Raw genomic sequence first — 26,572 nt, 5'->3', positions numbered from 1 at the left:
GAAAAGTTGATGTCAACAGATCCAAACTTTGTGCTGGAGATGAAAAGAGTCCACGGTGAAAACGTTAGTCTTCTCTAATATTTTAGAATTATTTGATTTTGTTCATAACACACAATTTGATTGGATGAACAATATACAGTATAATCTGTCTAAACCGGCTATGTCTGGTTCCAAAGAAATTGGCCGGTTTGCACAGAGTCCGGAGTGCAGAATGTTGACAAGAATGAGAGTTGCTTCCCTTGTATTCACTGTCTATGCATACGTGTGTAATGATTGCTAACATTTTAATATATCACAAAAGAATTCAAAATGTAAAAATATAAATGTCAGTGTTTTATTGTCGTGTTCATTTGAAAAAGTTTCAATTTTTATTAACCAGTTTAAAATCTGGGAGTTATTCGCGCAATTTTCTGTTGGTAAATTGTCGATTTCGTCTACATCATCGCCGTTATCAAGTGCAACATTATGTACGTTTGTCAAGTTTGTGTTGTGTTTGTTTAGAATTTGTCTTTCCCAGCTTTCATTGTAAATGTATCGCTTTCAACTGTCTCAATTTGTGAAACGGAAACTAATACAATGCCGAGTGATCGACCAGACATAGCGAGTTGTGCTAACTAACTGCATATCATCACTGTTTGACTCACCGTAGAGCTCCGAGAAGTCCACGAGGGGAAACCCTGCTTTTGGAAAACATAACGGGATTGTTGCCGATTTTGTTTCATTCCAAGAATGTATCGAATTCATCGATTAATTGAACTTTGTCTTTTAATGTCAGTTCTCGTCTCTGTCGTTAGGCGGAGGGCACCATTACCTCGTGCGTGGTGCTGTCATAATTGAAAAGTGCACCCCCTAAAAATCAGGTTTTATTTTAAACTGATCGCGACTCATCGCCAGTTACACTCTTTTACTTACCTGTGGCTTCCCTTGAGACACCGCGTGTGATCGACCGAATACCGACAGGTTGGTCATCGGGGGGTGGCTGGTTTAAATGCGATAATTAAAGCTAATTACGAGCAGTTGGGACCCTGTGTACACCGAATACAATTGACCACAACAATTAGGGTGGTGTATCATCGAGGGGCCGGTTTACACAGGATAATTAAAGTTAATTGATAGCAGTTGGGACCGTGGAAGCCGGCCGATATACAGAAAACGCAGTATCCGGAGTACAGGGAATTATTAATTAAGGATTTGTTAAAGAAATGTTAGGGACTATATTTTGTGGCCGGAATTGACAGAGCGCCGGAGTACTCAGAGGCCGGTTTGGACAAATTATGCTGTATCTCATTTTTCGATAGTTTTTACCTTTGATATCTCTACCAATTGAAATCATCACTGGTTAATTGCAAGATAAAGTCATCATAAATAAAATTGGTTAACAATAGCACATGGAAAGGATGGTGTTAATCCTAGTACATGCACAATGATCTGGTGCGAGTCTTGTACTAAATTGTGTCGGCAACATTGTTTTTATAGAAACAAGCAAACAAGTCTTGACTCTTCCATGGAAAGTTTATAGACTTTGTTTTCTTTATTGTGTCATAAAAACTTGGGTTTATACAGTGGGTGCTTGTGTGGTGCATCTAATTGAAAAGAATTTTCCCAGTATGTGAACCAGTGTGTCTCAGAGTGGGGATAAAGCTTTGACCTTGACCTTATCAGTCTGTGACATTGACATGTGTATGAAGTATCTTGTGTAGTTCAAAAGATTAAAGTTGCAGTCATATAAATACAACTTAACCATGAACTATAGGGTGGGGCCATAATGAGGATTTAATGCTTTACTTTGGGTTAGGGTTACTTTGGAAAATGCAACTTTTCAGATACTGTAAACCAACTTTTATTCGTGTGCGAGAAAATTTGGCGAGAACCTCATTGTCGTGAATATTTCTCGTCTTGAACCAGTCCTCGAATGTCTGTCATAGACTCGAAAAAGGATTGGTTGCAAAAATTACTCACCACAAACCAGTCCTTGAATGTCTGTCATAGGCTAGTAAAATGATCGATCACAAAAATTACTTACCACAGACCAGTTTACCATAGGTGAATCACGAAATAAAGTAGCCGCAAATAAATCGCGAAATAATGTAACCGCGAATAAAAGTTTACAGTTATCAGTGTGTGGCATGTTTTCGTTTTTAGCTGGTCTTTTTGTTGATATGCACTCAAGAAAATATATTTCTGTATTTTTGTGCAGATGTACCACATGACAGGAACCAAGACGAATCGTGGAATATGTCTAATAATGGATAATATTCCGAATAACTTCTGTAGCATTAGCGAGTGTCACAGCATAGTGGATGCTGGGAAGACATTAATACGACAGACGTTGAAACTCTGCGGCTTCAAATGTGTCAACTACACCAGAAACAGTGGAACTGCCCAGGTAGTTTACAAAACAAGTGAAGACTAAAATTAGTACTTCTGTAGTTTACAAAACAAGTGAAGACTAGAATTAGTACTTCTGTAGTTTACAAAACAAGTGAAGACTAAAATTAGTACTTCTGTCTGCTTACAAAACAAGTGAAGACTAGAATTAGTACTTCTGTAGTTTACAAAACAAGTGAAGACTAGAATTAGTACTTCTGTAGTTTATAAAACAAGTGAAGACTAGAATTAGTACTTCTGTCTGCTTACAAAACAAGTGAAGACTAGAATTAGTACTTCTGTCTGCTTACAAAACAAGTGAAGACTAGAATTAGTACTTCTGTAGTTTATAAAACAAGTGAAGACTAGAATTAGTACTTCTGTCTGCTTACAAAACAAGTGAAGACTAGAATTAGTACTTCTGTAGTTTACAAAACAAGTGAAGACTAGAATTAGTACTTCTGTAGTTTACAAAACAAGAGAACACTATAGAATTAGTACTTCTGTAGCTTACAAAACAAGTGAAGACTAGAATTAGTACTTCTGTCTGCTTACAAAACAAGTGAAGACTAGAATTAGTACTTCTGTAGTTTATAAAACAAGTGAAGACTAGAATTAGTACTTCTGTCTGCTTACAAAACAAGTGAAGACTAGAATTAGTACTTCTGTAGTTTATAAAACAAGTGAAGACTAGAATTAGTACTTCTGTCTGCTTACAAAACAAGTGAAGACTAGAATTAGTACTTCTGTCTGCTTACAAAACAAGTGAAGACTAGAATTAGTACTTCTGTAGTTTATAAAACAAGTGAAGACTAGAATTAGTACTTCTGTCTGCTTACAAAACAAGTGAAGACTAGAATTAGTACTTCTGTCTGCTTACAAAACAAGTGAAGACTAGAATTAGTACTTCTGTCTGCTTACAAAACAAGTGAAGACTAGAATTAGTACTTCTGTAGTTTATAAAACAAGTGAAGACTAGAATTAGTACTTCTGTCTGCTTACAAAACAAGTGAAGACTAGAATTAGTACTTCTGTAGTTTATAAAACAAGTGAAGACTAGAATTAGTACTTCTGTCTGCTTACAAAACAAGTGAAGACTAGAATTAGTACTTCTGTCTGCTTACAAAACAAGTGAAGACTAGAATTAGTACTTCTGTAGTTTATAAAACAAGTGAAGACTAGAATTAGTACTTCTGTCTGCTTACAAAACAAGTGAAGACTAGAATTAGTACTTCTGTCTGCTTACAAAACAAGTGAAGACTAGAATTAGTACTTCTGTCTGCTTACAAAACAAGTGAAGACTAGAATTAGTACTTCTGTAGCTTACAAAACAAGTGAAGACTAGAATTAGTACTTCTGTAGTTTACAAAACAAGTGAAGACTAGAATTAGTACTTCTGTCTGCTTACAAAACAAGCGAAGACTAGAATTAGTACTTCTGTAGTTTATAAAACTAGTGAAGACTAGAATTAGTACTTCTGTCTGCATATAAAACAAGTGAAGACTAGAATTAGTACTTCTGTCTGCTTACAAAACAAGTGAAGACTAGAATTAGTACTTCTGTAGTTTATAAAACAAGTGAAGACTAGAATTAGTACTTCTGTCTGCTTACAAAACAAGTGAAGACTAGAATTAGTACTTCTGTAGTTTATAAAACAAGTGAAGACTAGAATTAGTACTTCTGTCTGCTTACAAAACAAGTGAAGACTAGAATTAGTACTTCTGTAGTTTACAAAACAAGTGAAGACTAGAATTAGTACTTCTGTCTGCTTACAAAACAAGTGAAGACTAGAATTAGTACTTCTGTAGTTTACAAAACAAGTGAAGACTAGAATTAGTACCTCTGTAGTTTACAAAACAAGTGAAGACTAGAATTAGTACTTCTGTAGTTTACAAAACAAGTGAAGACTAGAATTAGTACTTCTGTCTGCTTACAAAACAAGTGAAGACTAGAATTAGTACTTCTGTCTGTTTACAAAACAAGTGAAGACTAAAATTAGTACTTCTGTAGTTTACAAAACAAGTGAAGACTAGAATTAGTACTTCTGTAGTTTACAAAACAAGTGAAGACTAAAATTAATACTTCTGTAGTTTACAAAACAAGTGAAGACTAGAATTAGTACTTCTGTAGTTTACAAAACAAGTGAAGACTAGAATTAGTACTTCTGTAGTTTATAAAACAAGTGAACACTATAGAATTAGTACTTCTGTAGCTTACAAAACAAGTGAAGACTAGAATTAGTACTTCTGTAGTTTACAAAACAAGTGAAGACTAGAATTAGTACTTCTGTCTGCTTACAAAACAAGTGAAGACTAAAATTAGTACTTCTGTAGTTTACAAACAAGTGAAGACTAGAATTAGTACTTCTGTAGCTTACAAAACAAGTGAAGACTAGAATTAGTACTTCTGTAGTTTATAAAACAAGTGAAGACTAGAATTAGTACTTCTGTAGTTTACAAAACAAGTGAAGACTAGAATTAGTACTTCTGTAGTTTATAAAACAAGTGAAGACTAGAATTAGTACTTCTGTCTGCTTACAAAACAAGTGAAGACTAGAATTAGTACTTCTGTCTGTTTACAAAACAAGTGAAGACTAAAATTAATACTTCTGTAGTTTACAAAACAAGTGAAGACTAGAATTAGTACTTCTGTAGTTTACAAAACAAGTGAAGACTAGAATTAGTACTTCTGTAGTTTACAAAACAAGTGAAGACTAAAATTAATACTTCTGTAGTTTACAAAACAAGTGAAGACTAGAATTAGTACTTCTGTAGTTTACAAAACAAGTGAAGACTAGAATTAGTACTTCTGTAGTTTACAAAACAAGTGAAGACTAGAATTAGTACTTCTGTAGTTTACAAAACAAGTGAAGACTAGAATTAGTACTTCTGTCTGCATATAAAACAAGTGAAGACTAGAATTAGTACTTCTGTAGTTTACAAAACAAGTGAAGACTAGAATTAGTACTTCTGTAGTTTACAAAACAAGTGAAGACTAGAATTAGTACTTCTGTAGTTTACAAAACAAGTGAAGACTAGAATTAGTACTTCTGTCTGCTTATAAAACAAGTGAAGACTAGAATTAGTACTTCTGTCTGCTTACAAAACAAGTGAAGACTAGAATTAGTACTTCTGTAGTTTATAAAACAAGTGAAGACTAGAATTAGTACTTCTGTCTGCTTACAAAACAAGTGAAGACTAGAATTAGTACTTCTGTAGTTTATAAAACAAGAGAACACTATAGAATTAGTACTTCTGTAGCTTACAAAACAAGTGAAGACTAGAATTAGTACTTCTGTAGTTTATAAAACTAGTGAAGACTAGAATTAGTACTTCTGTCTGCTTACAAAACAAGTGAAGACTAGAATTAGTACTTCTGTAGTTTACAAAACAAGTGAAGACTAGAATTAGTACTTCTGTCTGCTTATAAAACAAGTGAAGACTAGAATTAGTACTTCTGTCTGCTTACAAAACAAGTGAAGACTAGAATTAGTACTTCTGTAGTTTACAAAACAAGTGAAGACTAGAATTAGTACTTCTGTAGTTTATAAAACAAGAGAACACTATAGAATTAGTACTTCTGTCTGCTTACAAAACAAGTGAAGACTAGAATTAGTACTTCTGTAGTTTATAAAACAAGAGAACACTATAGAATTAGTACTTCTGTAGCTTACAAAACAAGTGAAGACTAGAATTAGTACTTCTGTAGTTTATAAAACAAGAGAACACTATAGAATTAGTACTTCTGTAGTTTATAAAACAAGAGAACACTATAGAATTAGTACTTCTGTAGTTTATAAAACAAGAGAACACTATAGAATTAGTACTTCTGTAGTTTATAAAACAAGAGAACACTATAGAATTAGTACTTCTGTAGCTTACAAAACAAGTGAAGACTAGAATTAGTACTTCTGTAGTTTATAAAACAAGAGAACACTATAGAATTAGTACTTCTGTAGTTTACAAAACAAGTGAAGACTAGAATTAGTACTTCTGTAGTTTATAAAACAAGAGAACACTATAGAATTAGTACTTCTGTAGTTTATAAAACAAGAGAACACTATAGAATTAGTACTTCTGTAGTTTACAAAACAAGTGAAGACTAGAATTAGTACTTCTGTAGTTTATAAAACAAGAGAACACTATAGAATTAGTACTTCTGTAGTTTATAAAACAAGAGAACACTATAGAATTAGTACTTCTGTAGTTTACAAAACAAGTGAAGACTAGAATTAGTACTTCTGTAGTTTATAAAACAAGAGAACACTATAGAATTAGTACTTCTGTCTGCTTACAAAACAAGTGAAGACTAGAATTAGTACTTCTGTAGTTTATAAAACAAGAGAACACTATAGAATTAGTACTTCTGTAGCTTACAAAACAAGTGAAGACTAGAATTAGTACTTCTGTAGTTTACAAAACAAGTGAAGACTAGAATTAGTACTTCTGTAGTTTATAAAACAAGAGAACACTATAGAATTAGTACTTCTGTCTGCTTACAAAACAAGTGAAGACTAGAATTAGTACTTCTGTAGTTTATAAAACAAGAGAACACTATAGAATTAGTACTTCTGTAGTTTACAAAACAAGTGAAGACTAGAATTAGTACTTCTGTAGTTTATAAAACAAGTGAAGACTAGAATTAGTACTTCTGTAGTTTATAAAACAAGTGAAGACTAGAATTAGTACTTCTGTAGTTTACAAAACAAGTGAAGACTAGAATTAGTACTTCTGTAGTTTACAAAACAAGTGAAGACTAGAATTAGTACCTCTGTAGTTTATAAAACAAGTGAAGACTAGAATTAGTACTTCTGTAGCTTACAAAACAAGTGAAGACTAGAATTAGTACTTCTGTAGTTTATAAAACAAGAGAACACTATAGAATTAGTACTTCTGTCTGCTTACAAAACAAGTGAAGACTAGAATTAGTACTTCTGTAGTTTATAAAACTAGTGAAGACTAGAATTAGTACTTATGTAGTTTACAAAACAAGTGAAGACTAGAATTAGTACTTCTGTAGTTTATAAAACAAGTGAAGACTAGAATTAGTACTTCTGTCTGCTTACAAAACAAGTGAAGACTAGAATTAGTACTTCTGTAGTTTACAAAACAAGTGAAGACTAGAATTAGTACTTCTGTAGTTTACAAAACAAGTGAAGACTAGAATTAGTACTTCTGTAGTTTATAAAACAAGAGAACACTATAGAATTAGTACTTCTGTCTGCTTACAAAACAAGTGAAGACTAGAATTAGTACTTCTGTAGTTTATAAAACAAGAGAACACTATAGAATTAGTACTTCTGTAGCTTACAAAACAAGTGAAGACTAGAATTAGTACTTCTGTAGTTTACAAAACAAGTGAAGACTAGAATTAGTACTTCTGTAGTTTATAAAACAAGAGAACACTATAGAATTAGTACTTCTGTCTGCTTACAAAACAAGTGAAGACTAGAATTAGTACTTCTGTAGTTTATAAAACAAGAGAACACTATAGAATTAGTACTTCTGTAGTTTACAAAACAAGTGAAGACTAGAATTAGTACTTCTGTAGTTTACAAAACAAGTGAAGACTAGAATTAGTACTTCTGTAGTTTATAAAACAAGAGAACACTATAGAATTAGTACTTCTGTAGTTTATAAAACAAGTGAAGACTAGAATTAGTACTTCTGTAGTTTACAAAACAAGTGAAGACTAGAATTAGTACTTCTGTAGTTTACAAAACAAGTGAAGACTAGAATTAGTACCTCTGTAGTTTATAAAACAAGTGAAGACTAGAATTAGTACTTCTGTAGCTTACAAAACAAGTGAAGACTAGAATTAGTACTTCTGTAGTTTATAAAACAAGAGAACACTATAGAATTAGTACTTCTGTCTGCTTACAAAACAAGTGAAGACTAGAATTAGTACTTCTGTAGTTTATAAAACTAGTGAAGACTAGAATTAGTACTTATGTAGTTTACAAAACAAGTGAAGACTAGAATTAGTACTTCTGTAGTTTATAAAACAAGTGAAGACTAGAATTAGTACTTCTGTCTGCTTACAAAACAAGTGAAGACTAGAATTAGTACTTCTGTAGTTTACAAAACAAGTGAAGACTAGAATTAGTACTTCTGTAGTTTACAAAACAAGTGAAGACTAGAATTAGTACTTCTGTAGTTTACAAAACAAGTGAAGACTAGAATTAGTACCTCTGTAGTTTATAAAACAAGTGAAGACTAGAATTAGTACTTCTGTAGTTTACAAAACAAGTGAAGACTAGAATTAGTACTTCTGTCTGCTTACAAAACAAGTGAAGACTAGAATTAGTACTTCTGTAGTTTATAAAACTAGTGAAGACTAGAATTAGTACTTCTGTCTGCTTACAAAACAAGTGAAGACTAGAATTAGTACTTCTGTCTGCTTATAAAACAAGTGAAGACTAGAATTAGTACTTCTGTCTGCTTATAAAACAAGTGAAGACTAGAATTAGTACTTCTGTCTGCTTACAAAACAAGTGAAGACTAGAATTAGTACTTCTGTAGTTTACAAAACAAGTGAAGACTAGAATTAGTACTTCTGTAGTTTATAAAACTAGTGAAGACTAGAATTAGTACTTCTGTAGTTTATAAAACAAGTGAAGACTAGAATTAGTACTTCTGTAGTTTACAAAACAAGTGAAGACTAGAATTAGTACTTCTGTAGTTTACAAAACAAGTGAAGACTAGAATTAGTACTTCTGTCTGCATATAAAACAAGTGAAGACTAGAATTAGTACTTCTGTAGTTTACAAAACAAGTGAAGACTAGAATTAGTACTTCTGTAGTTTATAAAACTAGTGAAGACTAGAATTAGTACTTCTGTCTGCATATAAAACAAGTGAAGACTAGAATTAGTACTTCTGTAGTTTACAAAACAAGAGAACACTATAGAATTAGTACTTCTGTAGTTTACAAAACAAGTGAAGACTAGAATTAGTACTTCTGTCTGCTTACAAAACAAGTGAAGACTAGAATTAGTACCTCTGTAGTTTATAAAACAAGTGAAGACTAGAATTAGTACTTCTGTCTGCTTACAAAACAAGTGAAGACTAGAATTAGTACTTCTGTAGTTTATAAAACAAGTGAAGACTAGAATTAGTACTTCTGTAGTTTACAAAACTAGTGAAGACTAGAATTAGTACTTCTGTAGTTTACAAAACAAGAGAACACTATAGAATTAGTACTTCTGTAGTTTATAAAACAAGTGAAGACTAGAATTAGTACTTCTGTAGTTTACAAAACAAGTGAAGACTAAAATTAATACTTCTGTAGTTTACAAAACAAGTGAAGACTAGAATTAGTACTTCTGTAGTTTACAAAACAAGTGAAGACTAGAATTAGTACTTCTGTCTGCTTACAAAACAAGTGAAGACTAGAATTAGTACTTCTGTAGTTTACAAAACAAGTGAAGACTAAAATTAGTACTTCTGTAGTTTACAAAACAAGTGAAGACTAGAATTAGTACTTCTGTAGCTTACAAAACAAGTGAAGACTAGAATTAGTACCTCTGTAGTTTACAAAACAAGTGAAGACTAGAATTAGTACTTCTGTCTGCTTACAAAACAAGTGAAGACTAGAATTAGTACTTCTGTAGTTTACAAAACAAGTGAAGACTAGAATTAGTACTTCTGTAGTTTACAAAACAAGTGAAGACTAGAATTAGTACTTCTGTAGTTTACAAAACAAGTGAAGACTAGAATTAGTACTTCTGTAGTTTACAAAACAAGTGAAGACTAGAATTAGTACTTCTGTCTGCTTACAAAACAAGTGAAGACTAGAATTAGTACTTCTGTAGTTTACAAAACTAGTGAAGACTAGAATTAGTACTTCTGTAGCTTACAAAACAAGTGAAGACTAGAATTAGTACTTCTGTAGTTTACAAAACAAGTGAAGACTAGAATTAGTACTTCTGTAGCTTACAAAACAAGTGAAGACTAGAATTAGTACTTCTGTAGTTTATAAAACAAGTGAAGACTAGAATTAGTACTTCTGTAGTTTACAAAACAAGTGAAGACTAGAATTAGTACTTCTGTAGTTTACAAAACAAGTGAACACTATAGAATTAGTACTTCTGTAGCTTACAAAACAAGAGAACACTATAGAATTAGTACTTCTGTAGTTTACAAAACAAGTGAAGACTAGAATTAGTACTTCTGTAGTTTACAAAACAAGTGAAGACTAGAATTAGTACTTCTGTAGTTTATAAAACTAGTGAAGACTAGAATTAGTACTTCTGTCTGCTTACAAAACAAGTGAAGACTAGAATTAGTACTTCTGTAGTTTATAAAACAAGTGAAGACTAGAATTAGTACTTCTGTAGTTTACAAAACAAGTGAAGACTAGAATTAGTACTTCTGTAGCTTACAAAACAAGTGAAGACTAGAATTAGTACTTCTGTAGTTTACAAAACAAGTGAAGACTAGAATTAGTACTTCTGTAGCTTACAAAACAAGTGAAGACTAGAATTAGTACTTCTGTAGTTTATAAAACTAGTGAAGACTAGAATTAGTACTTCTGTCTGCATATAAAACAAGTGAAGACTAAAATTAGTACTTCTGTAGCTTACAAAACAAGTGAAGACTAGAATTAGTACTTCTGTAGTTTATAAAACTAGTGAAGACTAGAATTAGTACTTCTGTCTGCATATAAAACAAGTGAAGACTAGAATTAGTACCTCTGTAGTTTATAAAACAAGTGAAGACTAGAATTAGTACTTCTGTAGTTTACAAAACAAGTGAAGACTAGAATTAGTACTTCTGTCTGCTTACAAAACAAGTGAAGACTAGAATTAGTACTTCTGTAGTTTACAAAACAAGTGAAGACTAGAATTAGTACTTCTGTAGTTTATAAAACAAGTGAAGACTAGAATTAGTACCTCTGTAGTTTACAAAACAAGTGAAGACTAGAATTAGTACTTCTGTAGCTTATAAAACAAGAGAACACTATAGAATTAGTACTTCTGTCTGCTTACAAAACAAGTGAAGACTAGAATTAGTACTTCTGTAGTTTACAAAACAAGTGAAGACTAGAATTAGTACTTCTGTAGTTTACAAAACAAGTGAAGACTAGAATTAGTACTTCTGTAGTTTACAAAACAAGTGAAGACTAGAATTAGTACTTCTGTAGTTTACAAAACAAGTGAAGACTAGAATTAGTACTTCTGTCTGCTTACAAAACAAGTGAAGACTAGAATTAGTACTTCTGTAGTTTACAAAACTAGTGAAGACTAGAATTAGTACTTCTGTAGTTTACAAAACAAGTGAAGACTAGAATTAGTACTTCTGTAGCTTACAAAACAAGTGAAGACTAGAATTAGTACTTCTGTAGTTTACAAAACAAGTGAAGACTAGAATTAGTACTTCTGTCTGCTTATAAAACAAGTGAAGACTAGAATTAGTACTTCTGTAGTTTACAAAACAAGTGAAGACTAGAATTAGTACTTCTGTAGTTTATAAAACAAGTGAAGACTAGAATTAGTACTTCTGTCTGCTTATAAAACAAGTGAAGACTAGAATTAGTACTTCTGTCTGCTTACAAAACAAGTGAAGACTAGAATTAGTACTTCTGTAGTTTATAAAACAAGTGAAGACTAGAATTAGTACTTCTGTCTGCTTACAAAACAAGAGAACACTATAGAATTAGTACTTCTGTAGCTTACAAAACAAGTGAAGACTAAAATTAGTACCTCTGTAGTTTACAAAACAAGTGAAGACTAGAATTAGTACTTCTGTAGTTTACAAAACAAGTGAAGACTAAAATTAATACTTCTGTAGTTTACAAAACAAGTGAAGACTAGAATTAGTACCTCTGTAGTTTACAAAACAAGTGAAGACTAGAATTAGTACCTCTGTAGTTTACAAAACAAGTGAAGACTAAAATTAATACTTCTGTAGTTTACAAAACAAGTGAAGACTAGAATTAGTACCTCTGTAGTTTACAAAACAAGTGAAGACTAGAATTAGTACCTCTGTAGTTTACAAAACAAGTGAAGACTAAAATTAGTACTTTAGATTCGAAAAACATTATGAAAATTAGCAGTTTTTAGCTCACCTGAACCAAAGGTTCAAGTGAGCTTTTCTGATCACATTTTGTCTGTCGTCCGTCTGTCTGTAAACTTTTCACATTTTCGACTTCTTCTCCAGAACCACTGGGCCAATTTCAACCAAACTTGGCCAAAAGCATCCTTGAGTGAAGGGCTTTCAAGTTTGTTCAAATGAAGGGCCATGTCCCTTTCAAAGGGGAGATAATCACAAAAATGCAAAAATAAGGTGGGGTCATTTAAAAATCTTCTTCTCAAGAACCACTGGGCCAGAAGAGCTGAAATTTACCTGAAAGCTTCCTGACATATTGCAGATTTAAGTTTGTTCAAATCATGGCCCCTGGGGGTTGGATGGGGCCACAAGGGGGGATCAAAGTTTTACATACAAATATATAGGGAAAAACTTTAAAAATGTTCTTCTCAAGAACCACTAAGCCAGAAAAGCTGAGATTTACATGAAAGCTTCCTGACATAATGCAGATTCAAGTTTGTTCAAATCATGGGCTCCGGGGGTCGGATGGGGCCACAATAGGGGATCAAAGTTTTACATACAAATATATAGGAAAAATCTTTAAAAATCTTCTTCTCAAGAACCACTGAGCCAGAAAAGCTGATTTTTACATGAAAACTTTCTGACATAGTGCAGATTCAAGTTTGTTCAAATCATGGCCCCCCGGTGTGTAGGATGGGGCCACAAGTGTGTGTGGGGGGGGGGGGGGATGTCAAAGTTTTACATACAAATATAGGGAAAATCTTTAAAAATCTTCTTCTCAAGAACCATTGGGCCAAGAAGTTGACATTTACATGAAAGCTTTCTGACGTAGTGTAGATTCAAGTTCGCAAAAATCGTGGCCTCCAGGGGTAGTTGGGGTCATAATAGGGACTAAGGTTTTAAATGCAAATATATATAAAAAGTCTTCAGATATGGACCAAGGTGACTCAGGTGAGCGATGTGGCCCAAGGGTGGGCCTCTTGTATTAATTAACTTCTAGTTATACTTGATGATTGATAGCCTTCCTCTTATTGAAGATTACATCACTTATGAAGGAGGTAGCCATTGCAAGATTTGAAAAAAAAACTATTTACAATGTAAGACACAAATTAGTGATGAGATGATGCTGTTATAGCTGATTGCAGGGTCCAAAGGGAGATAATTCCAGTTTTTTAGTGCGTGGGAAGAATGAATTTAATTATACATAGTCTACTGAATCTATGTTAAAAGAAATTACCTTTACTAAAATCTCACAGTCATTAAAGAAATTAGCTGTAATAAGATTTCACCATCATTAAAACAATCCATTTGTACTTGATGAAGAAAATATTTTTCCCCACCATGTACTTTGCCATTAAATTTTAGTTACATCATTTATTATCAATCCATTTATTTAGTTGACAGTTGACACTGTGTTTCAGATGATAAAAGAGAAAATCCTACAGGAGATGAGGAAGCCTGATCATGCTCAATACTCTTCATTTTTTGTGATCTGTGTGACGATTGGTCCTGATCCTAACAACATTTACGGGATAGATGGGGAGAGCGATCACATGACCATTCGGGAACTTCAGGAAGTGATGTCACAATGTAAAGAGTTCCACAGCAAGCCTAAAGTGTTAATGGTTCATACTGTTCCAAAGTCTCAATGTAAGTTGGATTTGTTATGAGAAGTACATTAAGCTTTTCCTCATATTATCACCAGTGTGAGATCAACTTTACCCATGTGAGACAACCATGTGAGATTTTTCTGTCTCACATTATCACCAGTGTGAGATCAACTTTACCCATGTGAGACAGCTATGTGAGATTTTTCTGTCTCACATTATCACCAGTGTGAGATCAACTTTATCCGTGTGAGACAGCCATGTGAGATTTTTCTGTCTCACATTATCACCAGTGTGAGATCAACTTTACCCATGTGAGACAACCATGTGAGATTTTTCTGTCTCACATTATCACCAGTGTGAGATCAACTTTACCCATGTGAGACAGCTATGTGAGATTTTTCTGTCTCACATTATCACCAGTGTGAGATCAACTTTATCCGTGTGAGACAGCCATGTGAGATTTTTCTGTCTCATAATGCTGCGACGTCATTTGATTGTGACATCATATATTTTCTATGATTTACGATACATGGTGAAGTTAAATATTTTGTTTTGTTTTCTTTAAATTTCAATTTTATACAGCTTTCTGGTGAACAACATTGGATTTTTTAGTTTACATATACATGTATATTGTAAACCATTTTCGGGTATAATCAAATTGTCAAATTGGTTTTATCATTTAAGTTTAAATGAGGATTTTCATAATTTTGAATTTTCTCAAAGCTCTTTGATTTATTCACTAAACTGTGAGTAAAATAATCCTTCATTTCTTACTCATATGGGATAGGGGAAATTCCACCTCTGGGACAAGATTCGCTCTCTAGGACTTGACAAAGCATCGTCTTAGACTGCGAATCTTGTCCCCTCGGTGGAATTTCCCTATCCCACACTTGTACTAATGAAGGATTCTATTATTCTCACATTATCACCAGTGTGAGATCAACTTTATCCATGTGAGACAGCCATATGAGATTTTTCTGCCTCACGCTGCTGCGACATCATTTTATTGTGATGTCATATTTTCTATGATTGATAATACATGTACGTTACACGGTGAAGATTTACATTATACATATTTTGCATTGTTTATTTAGAATTTTAATGTAGTATGGCTTTCTGGTGGACAACCTTGTCAATTTCGGAAGACACGCTCAGCTGATCACACTCCTGTGCTGCGTACCAGATTTAAAAAACGATGTTGCACTTTTGTTTACACTCAAGTATATTGTAAATATGTACAATTTGGCGGTATAGTAACGTAAATCACTGTTCGTTAGCTATGATGATACTCTTACAAAATATTTATCGATAATTATTTTCAGTTTAAAACGGCCATAAACCTTGTACCGTTACATGTATGAGTAGCTCAGGTATAATTATACATTGGTTGAAGCAAAGAACATGATCCATTTAATTACCTTTTCCTTTATTGAATAAACACCGAGGCTTACATACCTGTCAAAGCCTCGTCCTAGACTGTGAATCTTGTCCCCTCGATAGAATTTCCCTATCCCGAACTCGTACTAATGAAAAATTCTATTAGTATCAGTAATACATAATCCCTGTCTAGTTTGTTTTGTATATGAGGTGAATAACTACAATGGAAAACATGATAATTTGCACAGCGGTGATTCCTAATATTTATATTTGAAATAGAATTGAAATTATAAAATCGACACATCAAACTGCCTAATAGAAATTGAAATACACATGGCATTCCATGATAATTTCAATAGACCCCGCCCACTGATCTTTCATTTTGCATTAACTGAGAAATTAACAACCAGTTGTAAGGTGTGTTAAAATTCATTCATAGGGTTATCAGAAAGAAACGAGTTGGAAATGTAAATATTTTGGTATTACTTGTAAACTACAGTGCAGACATTGTTATAACCGTATTAATGATGATATGATACAGAGGATGTGTACTGGTACTTGTAAACTACAGTGCAGACATTGTTATAACCGTATTAATGATGATATGATACAGAGGATGTGTACTGGTGTTGGATACCTGACTTTCCTACTAGCTCTGTTTAGTGGGTTAACCCTTCAGATCGATCGGGAGAGCACTGGATTGTCGTGCCAGAGGCCCCGCGTTCGATCCTCTGTTACAGATCGTTTGTTGAAAAGTGAATTTCTACTGCAGATAATTTATTGTGTATTGTAGAACCATTCTCATGTCATGATTTTTGTTTTTTGTTCTGCAGTACAATGTGAACACAGCTCTCGATCGAATGAACAGGAGAGTCAAAACCTGAGTGAATCCATGCAGCATTTAACATTAGAGGGGGGGTGTTCGAGTCTCGATAATGACAACAATATGTTTGTTGTTTCAACAGAGCTAGAACCAGGTGAGAATTTCACAGTTTACTTATTACAGAAACAAATACTGCAGGTTACTAAATAAACACAAAGAATTTATTATTGCATAATTTAGTGAGAGGCATCACTCGCAAAATAGAATTACTCGCTTTTATTTCTAAATTACTGAGATACATGTTAAAACTCTCGATCAGCAGGCAACTTGTTGTTCTCGCAATTTGAAGTCCACTTGTCATTTCGCGATATTAAGTACTCGCTTAAAATGAGGAATCTTTAGTGGACACAAGATCGAGAATTTTCAGACATTGATGAGATCATCTCAGAAAAATTCACACCTGATGCCAGTTACTTAAGAAATAAATTTCATTTTTGACGATAACGAGAGGGCATGAACAGTTACTGGGAGGTTTCACGCAGGCATACTTCTTGATACACTTCATAAAGTGTATGCTGGTGTGAAGTGTTCATACCCTCAATGTATTTTTAAAAATGATAGCCGTAGTATATTTAATTAAGATTCATATACACATTGTTCAAATGACTATCATTTCAACTGTTAATATCAAAAAATGAATTTCCAACAGAGAAATAATTCTAGAGACAAATGGGATGTTTGTTGTGTTGTGCAGGCATCAGCTATTTGGTCAGGATAAAAGGAAAAACTGGTGCATATTTCAATAATGCTTTGGTGTATGTTCTGCTGAAGTACGCAGCGTGCAAATCTTTCCTAGACCTGATTACTGAGGTAAGTCTCGCAGGTACAGAAACAGGCTGACTGCAGATATTTAGAATTAAGGTATTCCAACACCATGTGACTCTTTGTTTAGTAAGTCACAGCCTGGCAGATTAACTGATTCAGTAGGATTGTTACTTCTATTTGAATTGCCTCTTTTAACTCCTTGTCTCCGCTTTCTTATCCAGACATACATGTATGTACTAGATCATGAGTTCAAATTCAGAAGGAATTTTTGGTTGCTTTCATAATTATACATGTACATTTTTTGAAGTTTTTTTTTTTCTGGGAGTATTGAATTATTATTCACATACATGTATATCTTTATCGTATTGATACCAGTGGAATGGACTGGGGGTGTGGATGGAGCCACTGTCGGAGGGGGGAGGAGTTGATGTTGGTTGGTTTTCGTTCCATCAAGAATTTTTCCTTCCTGTTGAAACGTCACCTGTAGTAGGTGAAGCTTATCCTTAGCGCTCAGAGTCGTAGCAGTGAGGGTTCTTCTCAGAGTCGTAGCAGTGAGGGTTCTTCTCAGAGTCGTAGCAGTGAGGGTTCTTCTCAGAGTCGTAGCAGTGAGGGTTCTTCTCAGAGTCGTAGCAGTGAGGGTTCTTCTCAGAGTCGTAGCAGTGAGGGTTCTTCTCAGAGTCGTAGCAGTGAGGGTTCTTCTCAGAGTCGTAGCAGTGAGGGTTCTTCTCAGAGTCGTAGCAGTGAGGGTTCTTCTCAGAGTCGTAGCAGTGAGGGTTCTTCTCAGAGTCGTAGCAGTGAGGGTTCTTCTCAGAGTCGTAGCAGTGAGGGTTCTTCTCAGAGTCGTAGCAGTGAGGGTTCTTCTCAGAGTCGTAGCAGTGAGGGTTCTTCTCAGAGTCGTAGCAGTGAGGGTTCTTCTCAGAGTCGTAGCAGTGAGGGTTCTTCTCAGAGTCGTAGCAGTGAGGGTTCTTCTCAGAGTCGTAGCAGTGAGGGTTCTTCTCAGAGTCGTAGCAGTGAGGGTTCTTCTCAGAGTCGTAGCAGTGAGGGTTCTTCTCAGAGTCGTAGCAGTGAGGGTTCTTCTCAGAGTCGTAGCAGTGAGGGTTCTTCTCAGAGTCGTAGCAGTGAGGGTTCTTCTCAGAGTCGTAGCAGTGAGGGTTCTTCTCAGAGTCGTAGCAGTGAGGGTTCTTCTCAGAGTCGTAGCAGTGAGGGTTCTTCTCAGAGTCGTAGCAGTGAGGGTTCTTCTCAGAGTCGTAGCAGTGAGGGTTCTTTAATGTGCTAATGCACAGAGTCGTAGCAGTGAGGGTTCTTTAATGTGCTAACGCCTATCGCGACACAGAACCTCCATTTTTAGGGTCATATCTGAAAGATTTGGGATTCTCACTTCTAAATGCTGAGCAATCACTACCTATGTTTATGTCTGAAGTTTGATGCAGTCATGAGTAGGGCTCAAATTCACGACCTCCTGGTTACAAAGCAAACATTCTACCACAGACCTAATGCAACTGGTTGGGGGGAGGGGGGGGGGGTTAAAGGAAAGAAGTGTGAACATGAGTAGGAACTGCTTGTCACTTGACAAAAACAATACATGTATCAACACTTCGTGCAAGTTATGTCCCTTGTCCACCATCTCGCAGTTAAAAATTGTATTTCCCTACGTTTGTGATTTCCTCTCATAGGGGAATCAATATCACTTCACAATAAGTGTGAAGTTATTGCATGCATGTTCATTATAAATGCGTTTTACTTTATAAGGAAAACTTTGATGACATCGTAAATCACTACCATTGTTGCATTAACACTTTGTAATCAATTGAACCTTGCAAACCAAAAAATTTCTGAGTACTTCAGAGATGTCATGATCGAGCCACCTACAGTAAAGATATAATTCGTTATATACAACAAGTTCATAATATGTTTTAATACTACAGGGAATGAAAATCACATTACCGTAAGCATGAATTCATTATAAATGTGTTTGCTGTAATTGTGTTTTATTGTATATTTTTATAACTTATAAAATTGTGAACATCAATTTTTTATAACTTGTAAAGTTGTGAACATTAATTTTTTCATAACTTATAAAGTTGGGAACATGGATTTTTTATGACTTATAAAGTTGTGAACGTGAATTTTTATGACTTATAAAGTTGTGAATATGAATTTTTAATGACTTATAAAGTTGTAAACATGAATTTTTATGACTTATAAAGTTGTGAACTTTGATTTTTTTACGACTTTTTTATAATTTAAAGCTGTATGGTTTGAATTACAATATTTTTTTCTATCTCGTAAAACCGTTATTAAATCATAACACGTATGTAGTTATGAGGCTGTACGACATATCATAAATTATTTCATCTGTTTTAACCCAAATTATTTGATTTTAAATCGATGTTTACAAATAACCACGTCACTCTGCCATTTCAAGTGACAGTCACATGACCAGTTCAAACTTTCAGATCATCGGTGGTCTTATCTGTGTAAAGCTGTGTATTTTGTTATAACAGTACCGTACCATAAGTTTAATAGAAATTGAAATATCAAATACCTCTTAGTAATTCGTTGTTTTACGCTCTTTCAGCCTTAAAACTAGACAGTTGCATATGAGTTAATACATCATGTTGGGATTCCCTTGACGCGCGTGGGTCTATTTATAGACGTCTATTATATGTACCCACTGTATTTACTTTCTAAATAATATTCGCACTGTTTTCTTTTACATGCAGATGTTTTCAAGCATGTAATTAAGGGAAAGTTAATAACTTTATAAAGTAATTAATCTGCTTTAAAGTAATTATGTACAAAAATAATACATGAACACCGGGTCATACAGCTTTAACTTATAAAGTTGTGAACATTAATTTTTTTATTACTTATAAAGTTGTGAACGTTAATTTTGTTGAGTACCACTGAGAATGTTAACAATCTATAAACAGATGGACAGACTGCTGGCATCCTGCGAAGATGAAGGTCGAGACAATGTGGATGCTAATCCTTACAACAAGAAGACAAAGCCAAGTGTTTGTGTGGCCACGCTGAGAGTCCTGACAAAACCCAGTAAACAATTGTTCCTCTTCCCTCTGTACGAGGACACAGGTCAGACAGAAATTCTCACCGATATTCACTTACACACACAGACAGAAATTCTTATCAATATTCACTTACACACACAGACAGAAATTCTCACCAATATTCACTTACACACACAGACAGAAATTCTCACCAATATTCACTTACACACACAGACAGAAATTCTCGTCAATATTCACTTATACAGAAACAGACAGAAATTCTCACCAATATTCGCTTACACACACAGACAGGAATTCTCACCAATGTTCACTTACACACACAGACAGAAATTCTCACCAATATTCACTTACACACACAGACAGAAATTCTCACCAATATTCACTTACACACACAGACAGAAATTCTCGTCAATATTCACTTATACAGAAACAGACAGAAATTCTCATCAATATTCATTTACACACACAGACAGAAATTCTCATCAATATTCACTTACACACACAGACAGAAATTCTCACCAATATTAACTTACACAGACAGACAGGAATTCTCACCAATATTCATTTACACACACAGAAATTCTCACCAATATTTACTTCCACAGGTCAGGCAGAAATTCTCACCAATATTCACTTACACAGGTCAGGCAGAAATTTAGAATTGTGAATGTAGAAATTGATTTCAGGGAATCTCGACAAGTGCATTTGCTAGTCAGAATGTAGTTTGCCAATTTACACTATGAAAAAATAATACTGTATGCATGCAATAAAGTTTTGTTAAATTTTAACATTTCTTTATTTATAGGCACACAGGTTTCCAGTTAATGTGAACCTTTTAACACAAACAGAAGAACTTCAGAGGAGTTTAATAACACAGCATGAATCACCAACTATAGACTTCCTATCTTCTTAATATTCATAAACTTGTCACTGATCCCACGAGTTCTAGACATGGCCGCTGCTGTGTCTGTCATAAACTTGTCGCTGATCCCACGAGTTCTAGACATGGCCGCTGCTGTGTCTGTCATAAACTTGTCGCTGATTCCACGAGGAGTTCTAGACATGGCCACCCCTGTGTCTGTCATAAACTTGTCGCTGATTCCATGAGGAGTTCTGTGATCATCATCATCATCAACCAGTTTTGATTATACAGGCCATGTATTAATCCTCATGTTGAGGGTGTGGCCTGCCTGTCTGTTGAGAGCGAAGTCTTCCTTTCCACACATGGTGATCCAGTGGTTTGTGTTTGTCATAATCCTGTTGCTGATCCCACAAGTAGTTCTAGACATGGCCGCCCCTGTGTCTGTCATAAACTTGTCACTGATCCCACGAGGAGTTCAGATTGTCTAGACATGGTCTGTAGTATCTATAAAACCTGGAGATCACCAAACATTATATCTAGCTCTGTAATCACCGACGGAACACGTTATACAGTACGTAATCACCGACGGAACACGTTATACAGTACGTAATCACCGACGGAACACTTTATGCAGTACGTAATCACCGACGGAACACTTTATACAGTACGTAATCACCGACGGAACACTTTATACAGTACGTAATCACCGACGGAACACTTTATACAGTACGTAATCACCGACGGAACACGTTATACAGTACGTAATCACTGACGGAACACGTTATACAGTACGTAATCACCGACGGAACACGTTATACAGTACGTAATCACCGACGGAACACTTTATACAGTACGTAATCACCGACGGAACACTTTATACAGTACGTAATCACCGACGGAACACGTTATACAGTACGTAATCACCGACGGAACACTTTATACAGTACGTAATCACCGACGGAACACGTTATACAGTACGTAATCACCGACGGAACACGTTATACAGTACGTAATCACCGACGGAACACGTTATACAGTACGTAATCACCGACGGAACACTTTATATAGTATATAATCACTGACAGAACACTTTATACAGTACGTAATCACTGACAGAACACTCTATACAGTACGTAATCACTGACAGAACACTTTATATAGTATGTAATCACCGACAGAACACTATACAGTATGTAATCACCGACAGAACACTTTATACAGTACGTAATCACCGACAGAACACGTTATACAGTACGTAATCACCGACAGAACACTTTATACAGTACGTAATCACTGACAGAACACTCTATACAGTACATAATCACTGACAGAACACTTTATACAGTACATAATCACTGACAGAACACTTTATACAGTACGTAATCACTGACAGAACACTTTATACAGTATGTAATCACCGACAGAACACGTTATACAGTATGTAATCACCGACAGAACACTTTATACAGTACGTAATCACCGACAGAACACTTTATACAGTATGTAATCACTGACGGAACACTTTATACAGTACATAATCACTGACGGAACACTTTATACAGTACATAATCACTGACAGAACACTTTATACAGTACATAATCACTGACAGAACACTTTATACAGTACATAATCACCGACAGAACACTTTATACAGTACATAATCACCGACAGAACACTTTACACAGTACATAATCACCGACAGAACACTTTATACAGTACGTAATCACTGACAGAACACTTTATACAGTATGTAATCACCGACGGAACACCCAAACCTCTGTCATCTATTGAATGTAAATACAGTAAAACATGGATACAGTGAAATATGCTTATAACGAAGTGCTAGTGACAAAGAATTTTGATCACTATAAACTTATTTCGTTATATCCAATAAGTTCATGATATATTTTAATACTTCAGGGAATGAAAATGGCTTCGGTGTAAGCGTGAATTCATTATAACCTCGTTCACTGTATCCATGTTTTACTGTATTTACATTCAATGCAACTTTTCTTTATCGACTCTGTTGTATAGTTACATCAATTGATATGATTTTGGCTTCTGTCATATCGTCAATGATGACAACAGAACCATACCTCATTGTTTAAGTGACATCTTGTCTGTAGCGGTCAGCCGAGTTCGATCGTCGGTGGCCAGATAGCTCAGTTGGTAGAGCACCTGACTTAGGGATTCAGGGTGCACGGTCCGTTGCATTTTCTCCCTTCCTGTTACATGTCTATGAAACTGTGATATAGTGTGTATGCATCTCTGTGTAATATCATGTAATACAATTTTGAAAAAAAAAATAAAAATGAAAAACAATTTGATGGAGTTATGTGTTCCATTCAATTTTAGGGCCATTCTCAGACTTTAAAATGGCAAAATTTCTAAGATTATTTAAATGGCAAATTTCTGAGACTTTAGAATGGCAAATTTCTGAGACTTTAGAATGGCAAATTTCTGAGACTTTAACTGGCAGAAAACTGGGTGAAACACTCATAAGCTTATATCTGGGTTGCCCAGTCTCATTACAAGATGTTCGGTATTCTATGCCTTGTATCTGGGTTGCTCAGTCTCATTACAAGATGTTCGGTATTCTATGCCTTGTATCTGGGTTGCTCAGTCTCATTACAAGATGTTCGGTATTCTATGCCTTGTATCTGGGTTGCTCAGTCTCATTACAAGATGTTCGGTATTCTATGCCTTGTATCTGGGTTGCTCAGTCTCATTACAAGATGTTCGGTATTCTATGCCTTATATCTGGGTTGCTCAGTCTCATTACAAGATGTTCGGTATTCTATGCCTTGTATCTGGGTTGCTCAGTCTCATTACAAGATGTTCGGTATTCTATGCCTTGTATCTGGGTTGCTCAGTCTCATTACAAGATGTTCGGTATTCTATGCCTTGTATCTGGGTTGCCCAGTCTCATTACAAGATGTTCGGTATTCTATGCCTTATATCTGGGTTGCTCAGTCTCATTACAAGATGTTCGGTATTCTATGCCTTATATCTGGGTTGCCCAGTCTCATTACAAGATGTTCGGTATTCTATACCTTATATCTGGGTTGCTCAGTCTCATTACAAGATGTTCGGTATTCTATGCCTTGTATCTGGGTTGCTCAGTCTCATTACAAGATGTTCGGTATTCTATGCCTTGTATCTGGGTTGCTCAGTCTCATTACAAGATGTTCGGTATTCTATGCCTTGTATCTGGGTTGCACAGTCTCATTACAAGATGTTCGGTATTCTATGCCTTGTATCTGGGTTGCTCAGTCTCATTACAAGATGTTCGGTATTCTATGCCTTGTATCTGGGTTGCACAGTCTCATTACAGGATGTTCGGTATTCTATGCCTTATATCTGGGTTGCTCAGTCTCATTACAGGATGTTCGGTATTCTATTCTGGTTTGATTCCTTGTACACAGCTTCCCCAGCGTAGGCTGCTTATGAGGATGATCTTCAAATTAGCTCCCCTGAATTTTTACTTCCTGAACAAGAATCTGCTATGGTGTATATATAAGTTGGCTTCTAGTGCAACTGTTTGACGAACATGCAATTTTTTCATAGTTGATAAATATCATTCATCTTTTTTATACTTTTTTGGAATTATGAAATTAGAAAGGAATGAGAAGAGGTTTCTATAATTAATTATGCATAATAAAAATACATTGATATTTAACATTCTGTGTCGGGTTTTCCTTTTATTATATACCCATCAATATATCGTTCTTTGATACTGTGTATTTCACAGCGTGTGATCCAGTTTTCCAGATCACTACACTGGTTTTCTGATTCCGTATCAGTATCCTCTGAAAATGATGCCGTCACAATCACGCTACGTTATTTGTTGAAAATGTTGACCGCGTCATAAACAAAACTGCGTACACAAAATAGAATTTCATGGTATGTCTGTGTTTTTAATAATTTGGATTACATTTATTATCTTATAAATGTGGATTTAAAATACATAAGGGGGTGTATAATAAATTTATCATTACAACAGTAACTTGATCCGAAGAGTTGGATCACGTCTCGTTGACAGGCGCGGATCATCAGATCAAACTCGACGCATCGCGTCTCGTGTGATCTGATGATCCGCGCCTGTCAACTCGACGTGATCCGACTCTTCGGATCAAGTTACTGTAGTAATAATATATATTTATCAGATCTTAATACGCGAAATGCACTCGAGGGTCAAAACTATTAAATTTCCACACTGCTAATTTTCACTATATTCATTACAACTTTCATATTTCAAAAACATCACCAAAATTTTAAAATTAATGTTATCATTATGAAATTTTCAAAATATATGCAGAATTCACTCAAGATCCATGACGAATGTTACTTTCTATCTTTTTTGTGTGTCGATTTATGAATTACGGGGTATAGATCTAGACGTTTTTAATGTTAATTAATATGAAATGTGCAAGGTTAAGTTCAAATAAAGTACGTTCTTACAACATGATTATCCTATAGTGAGTGTTGAAAACTGTAACACACATAGAAAAAATAACAATAACATTTAAATTTAGGCGATTGTGAATGATTTGTGAAATTTTTATGGTGATGGCTGCATAAATATTTTTACCAGTGCTTTAAAATTTGTATTATTCAATGAATTATAGCCTAATGTGAAAATCAGCAGTGTTAAAATACTTTTGACGCTCGAGTGCACTAACAATGCGTTGAAAATGATGATATTTCAAATATTTAGGGGGGGGGGGGGGGGGGGTTATCCCTCACTAGGAGTCTCACAGGTAGGCCTAAATAGACCACAGGAGCTTGTTTCATATAACTGATATATACCAAAGTGTATAGAGGGGAGCCCCCTCCCCCTTTATGCCACAAATTTACAAGACATTACGGGCATAGGTAGATGAAAACCCCAGATTTGGCACCCAAAATGGCTCGAGTATTTTGGCTAATGTGCCGCCGCCGCCCCCACCCCCAATCGGAAATCCTGGATCCGCCACTGATATTACTCGCTAATATCTTTTTATTTGGACTCGTTAAATTTCTTTTCTCAATAATGATTTTTGTGAATTCTTGTTTAATATATATTTAGATATATAGCCTGTGTGTGTCGTCGACACTGTCGATGTAACTGGTGCTTGTCTTGCAGACTGGCAATGCGCCGAGATCGCCAGTCTGTGTTTACTTCCCTTGGAATGTTGTTTTTGAATTACTTCTTTAACGAGTTCGCTAATTTCCTTTCTTTCTCCGTCTTTTTTTTTTTTTTTTTTTTTTTTTTTAAATACATATATATATATATACCAAAACGAGTGGAAATACTATAGATAACGAGCAATACAATAAGTATAATAATATGTTTGGTTTTAATTTTATTTGTGTCATAGGTAGCGTGGCCGAGCGGTCTAAGGCGCTGGTTTAAGGCACCAGTCTCTTCGGAGGCGTGGGTTCGAATCCCACCGCTGCCAGAATTTTTTCTCTCTCAGAAGAACCCGTTTTTCACCATCATTCCCCGATGGTAATCATTGTGGTTAGAACTTGTTTATTTTCATTCATATGTTGATTCAATATATCCCAGTGAACTCCTACTTTAATATTTCATTTAACATAGACTGACAACTCCACTTTACGACAAATGGGATGACTTTGTGTTTTCA

The 26,572-nt window shown here is 34.8% G+C and overlaps 1 protein-coding gene and 1 non-coding gene across 4 annotated transcripts in view; both read left to right on the top strand.

The window, feature by feature from the left end:
- LOC125664546 (uncharacterized) overlaps nt 1–23,264 on the top strand; it is a 33,270-nt gene extending 10,006 nt beyond the window's left edge. Inside the window, exons 4-11 of one of the 3 annotated variants that reach the window (XR_007365971.2) lie at nt 1–63; nt 2,198–2,386; nt 13,837–14,065; nt 16,236–16,379; nt 16,980–17,095; nt 18,976–18,995; nt 19,984–20,143; nt 20,885–23,264. The exon at nt 1–63 is cut by the window's left edge and continues 38 nt beyond it. Coding sequence is in view for 2 of the 3 variants with exons in the window: in XM_048897344.2 (XP_048753301.2) it covers nt 1–63; nt 2,198–2,386; nt 13,837–14,065; nt 16,236–16,379; nt 16,980–17,095; nt 19,984–20,143; nt 20,885–20,904 (921 nt within the window). In the remaining variant the exon portion in view is untranslated. Of the gene's footprint in view, nt 64–2,197; nt 2,387–13,836; nt 14,066–16,235; nt 16,380–16,934; nt 17,096–18,975; nt 18,996–19,983; nt 20,144–20,884 lie in introns of those variants that run through there. The other 2 variants (XM_048897344.2, XM_048897345.2) reach the window with 2 other exon arrangements.
- Nucleotides 23,265–26,301: 3,037 nt separating this feature from the next.
- On the top strand, nt 26,302–26,383 carry Trnal-aag (transfer RNA leucine (anticodon AAG)). Its single transcript has one exon. It is a non-coding gene; the product is annotated as a tRNA-Leu (tRNA).
- The last annotated feature ends 189 nt before the right edge of the window (nt 26,384–26,572 follow it).

This window comes from Ostrea edulis, chromosome 1 (assembly GCF_947568905.1).
Source record: "Ostrea edulis chromosome 1, xbOstEdul1.1, whole genome shotgun sequence".
NCBI lineage: Eukaryota > Metazoa > Mollusca > Bivalvia > Ostreida > Ostreidae > Ostrea > Ostrea edulis.
This window is presented reverse-complemented; position numbering and strand designations above follow the sequence as displayed.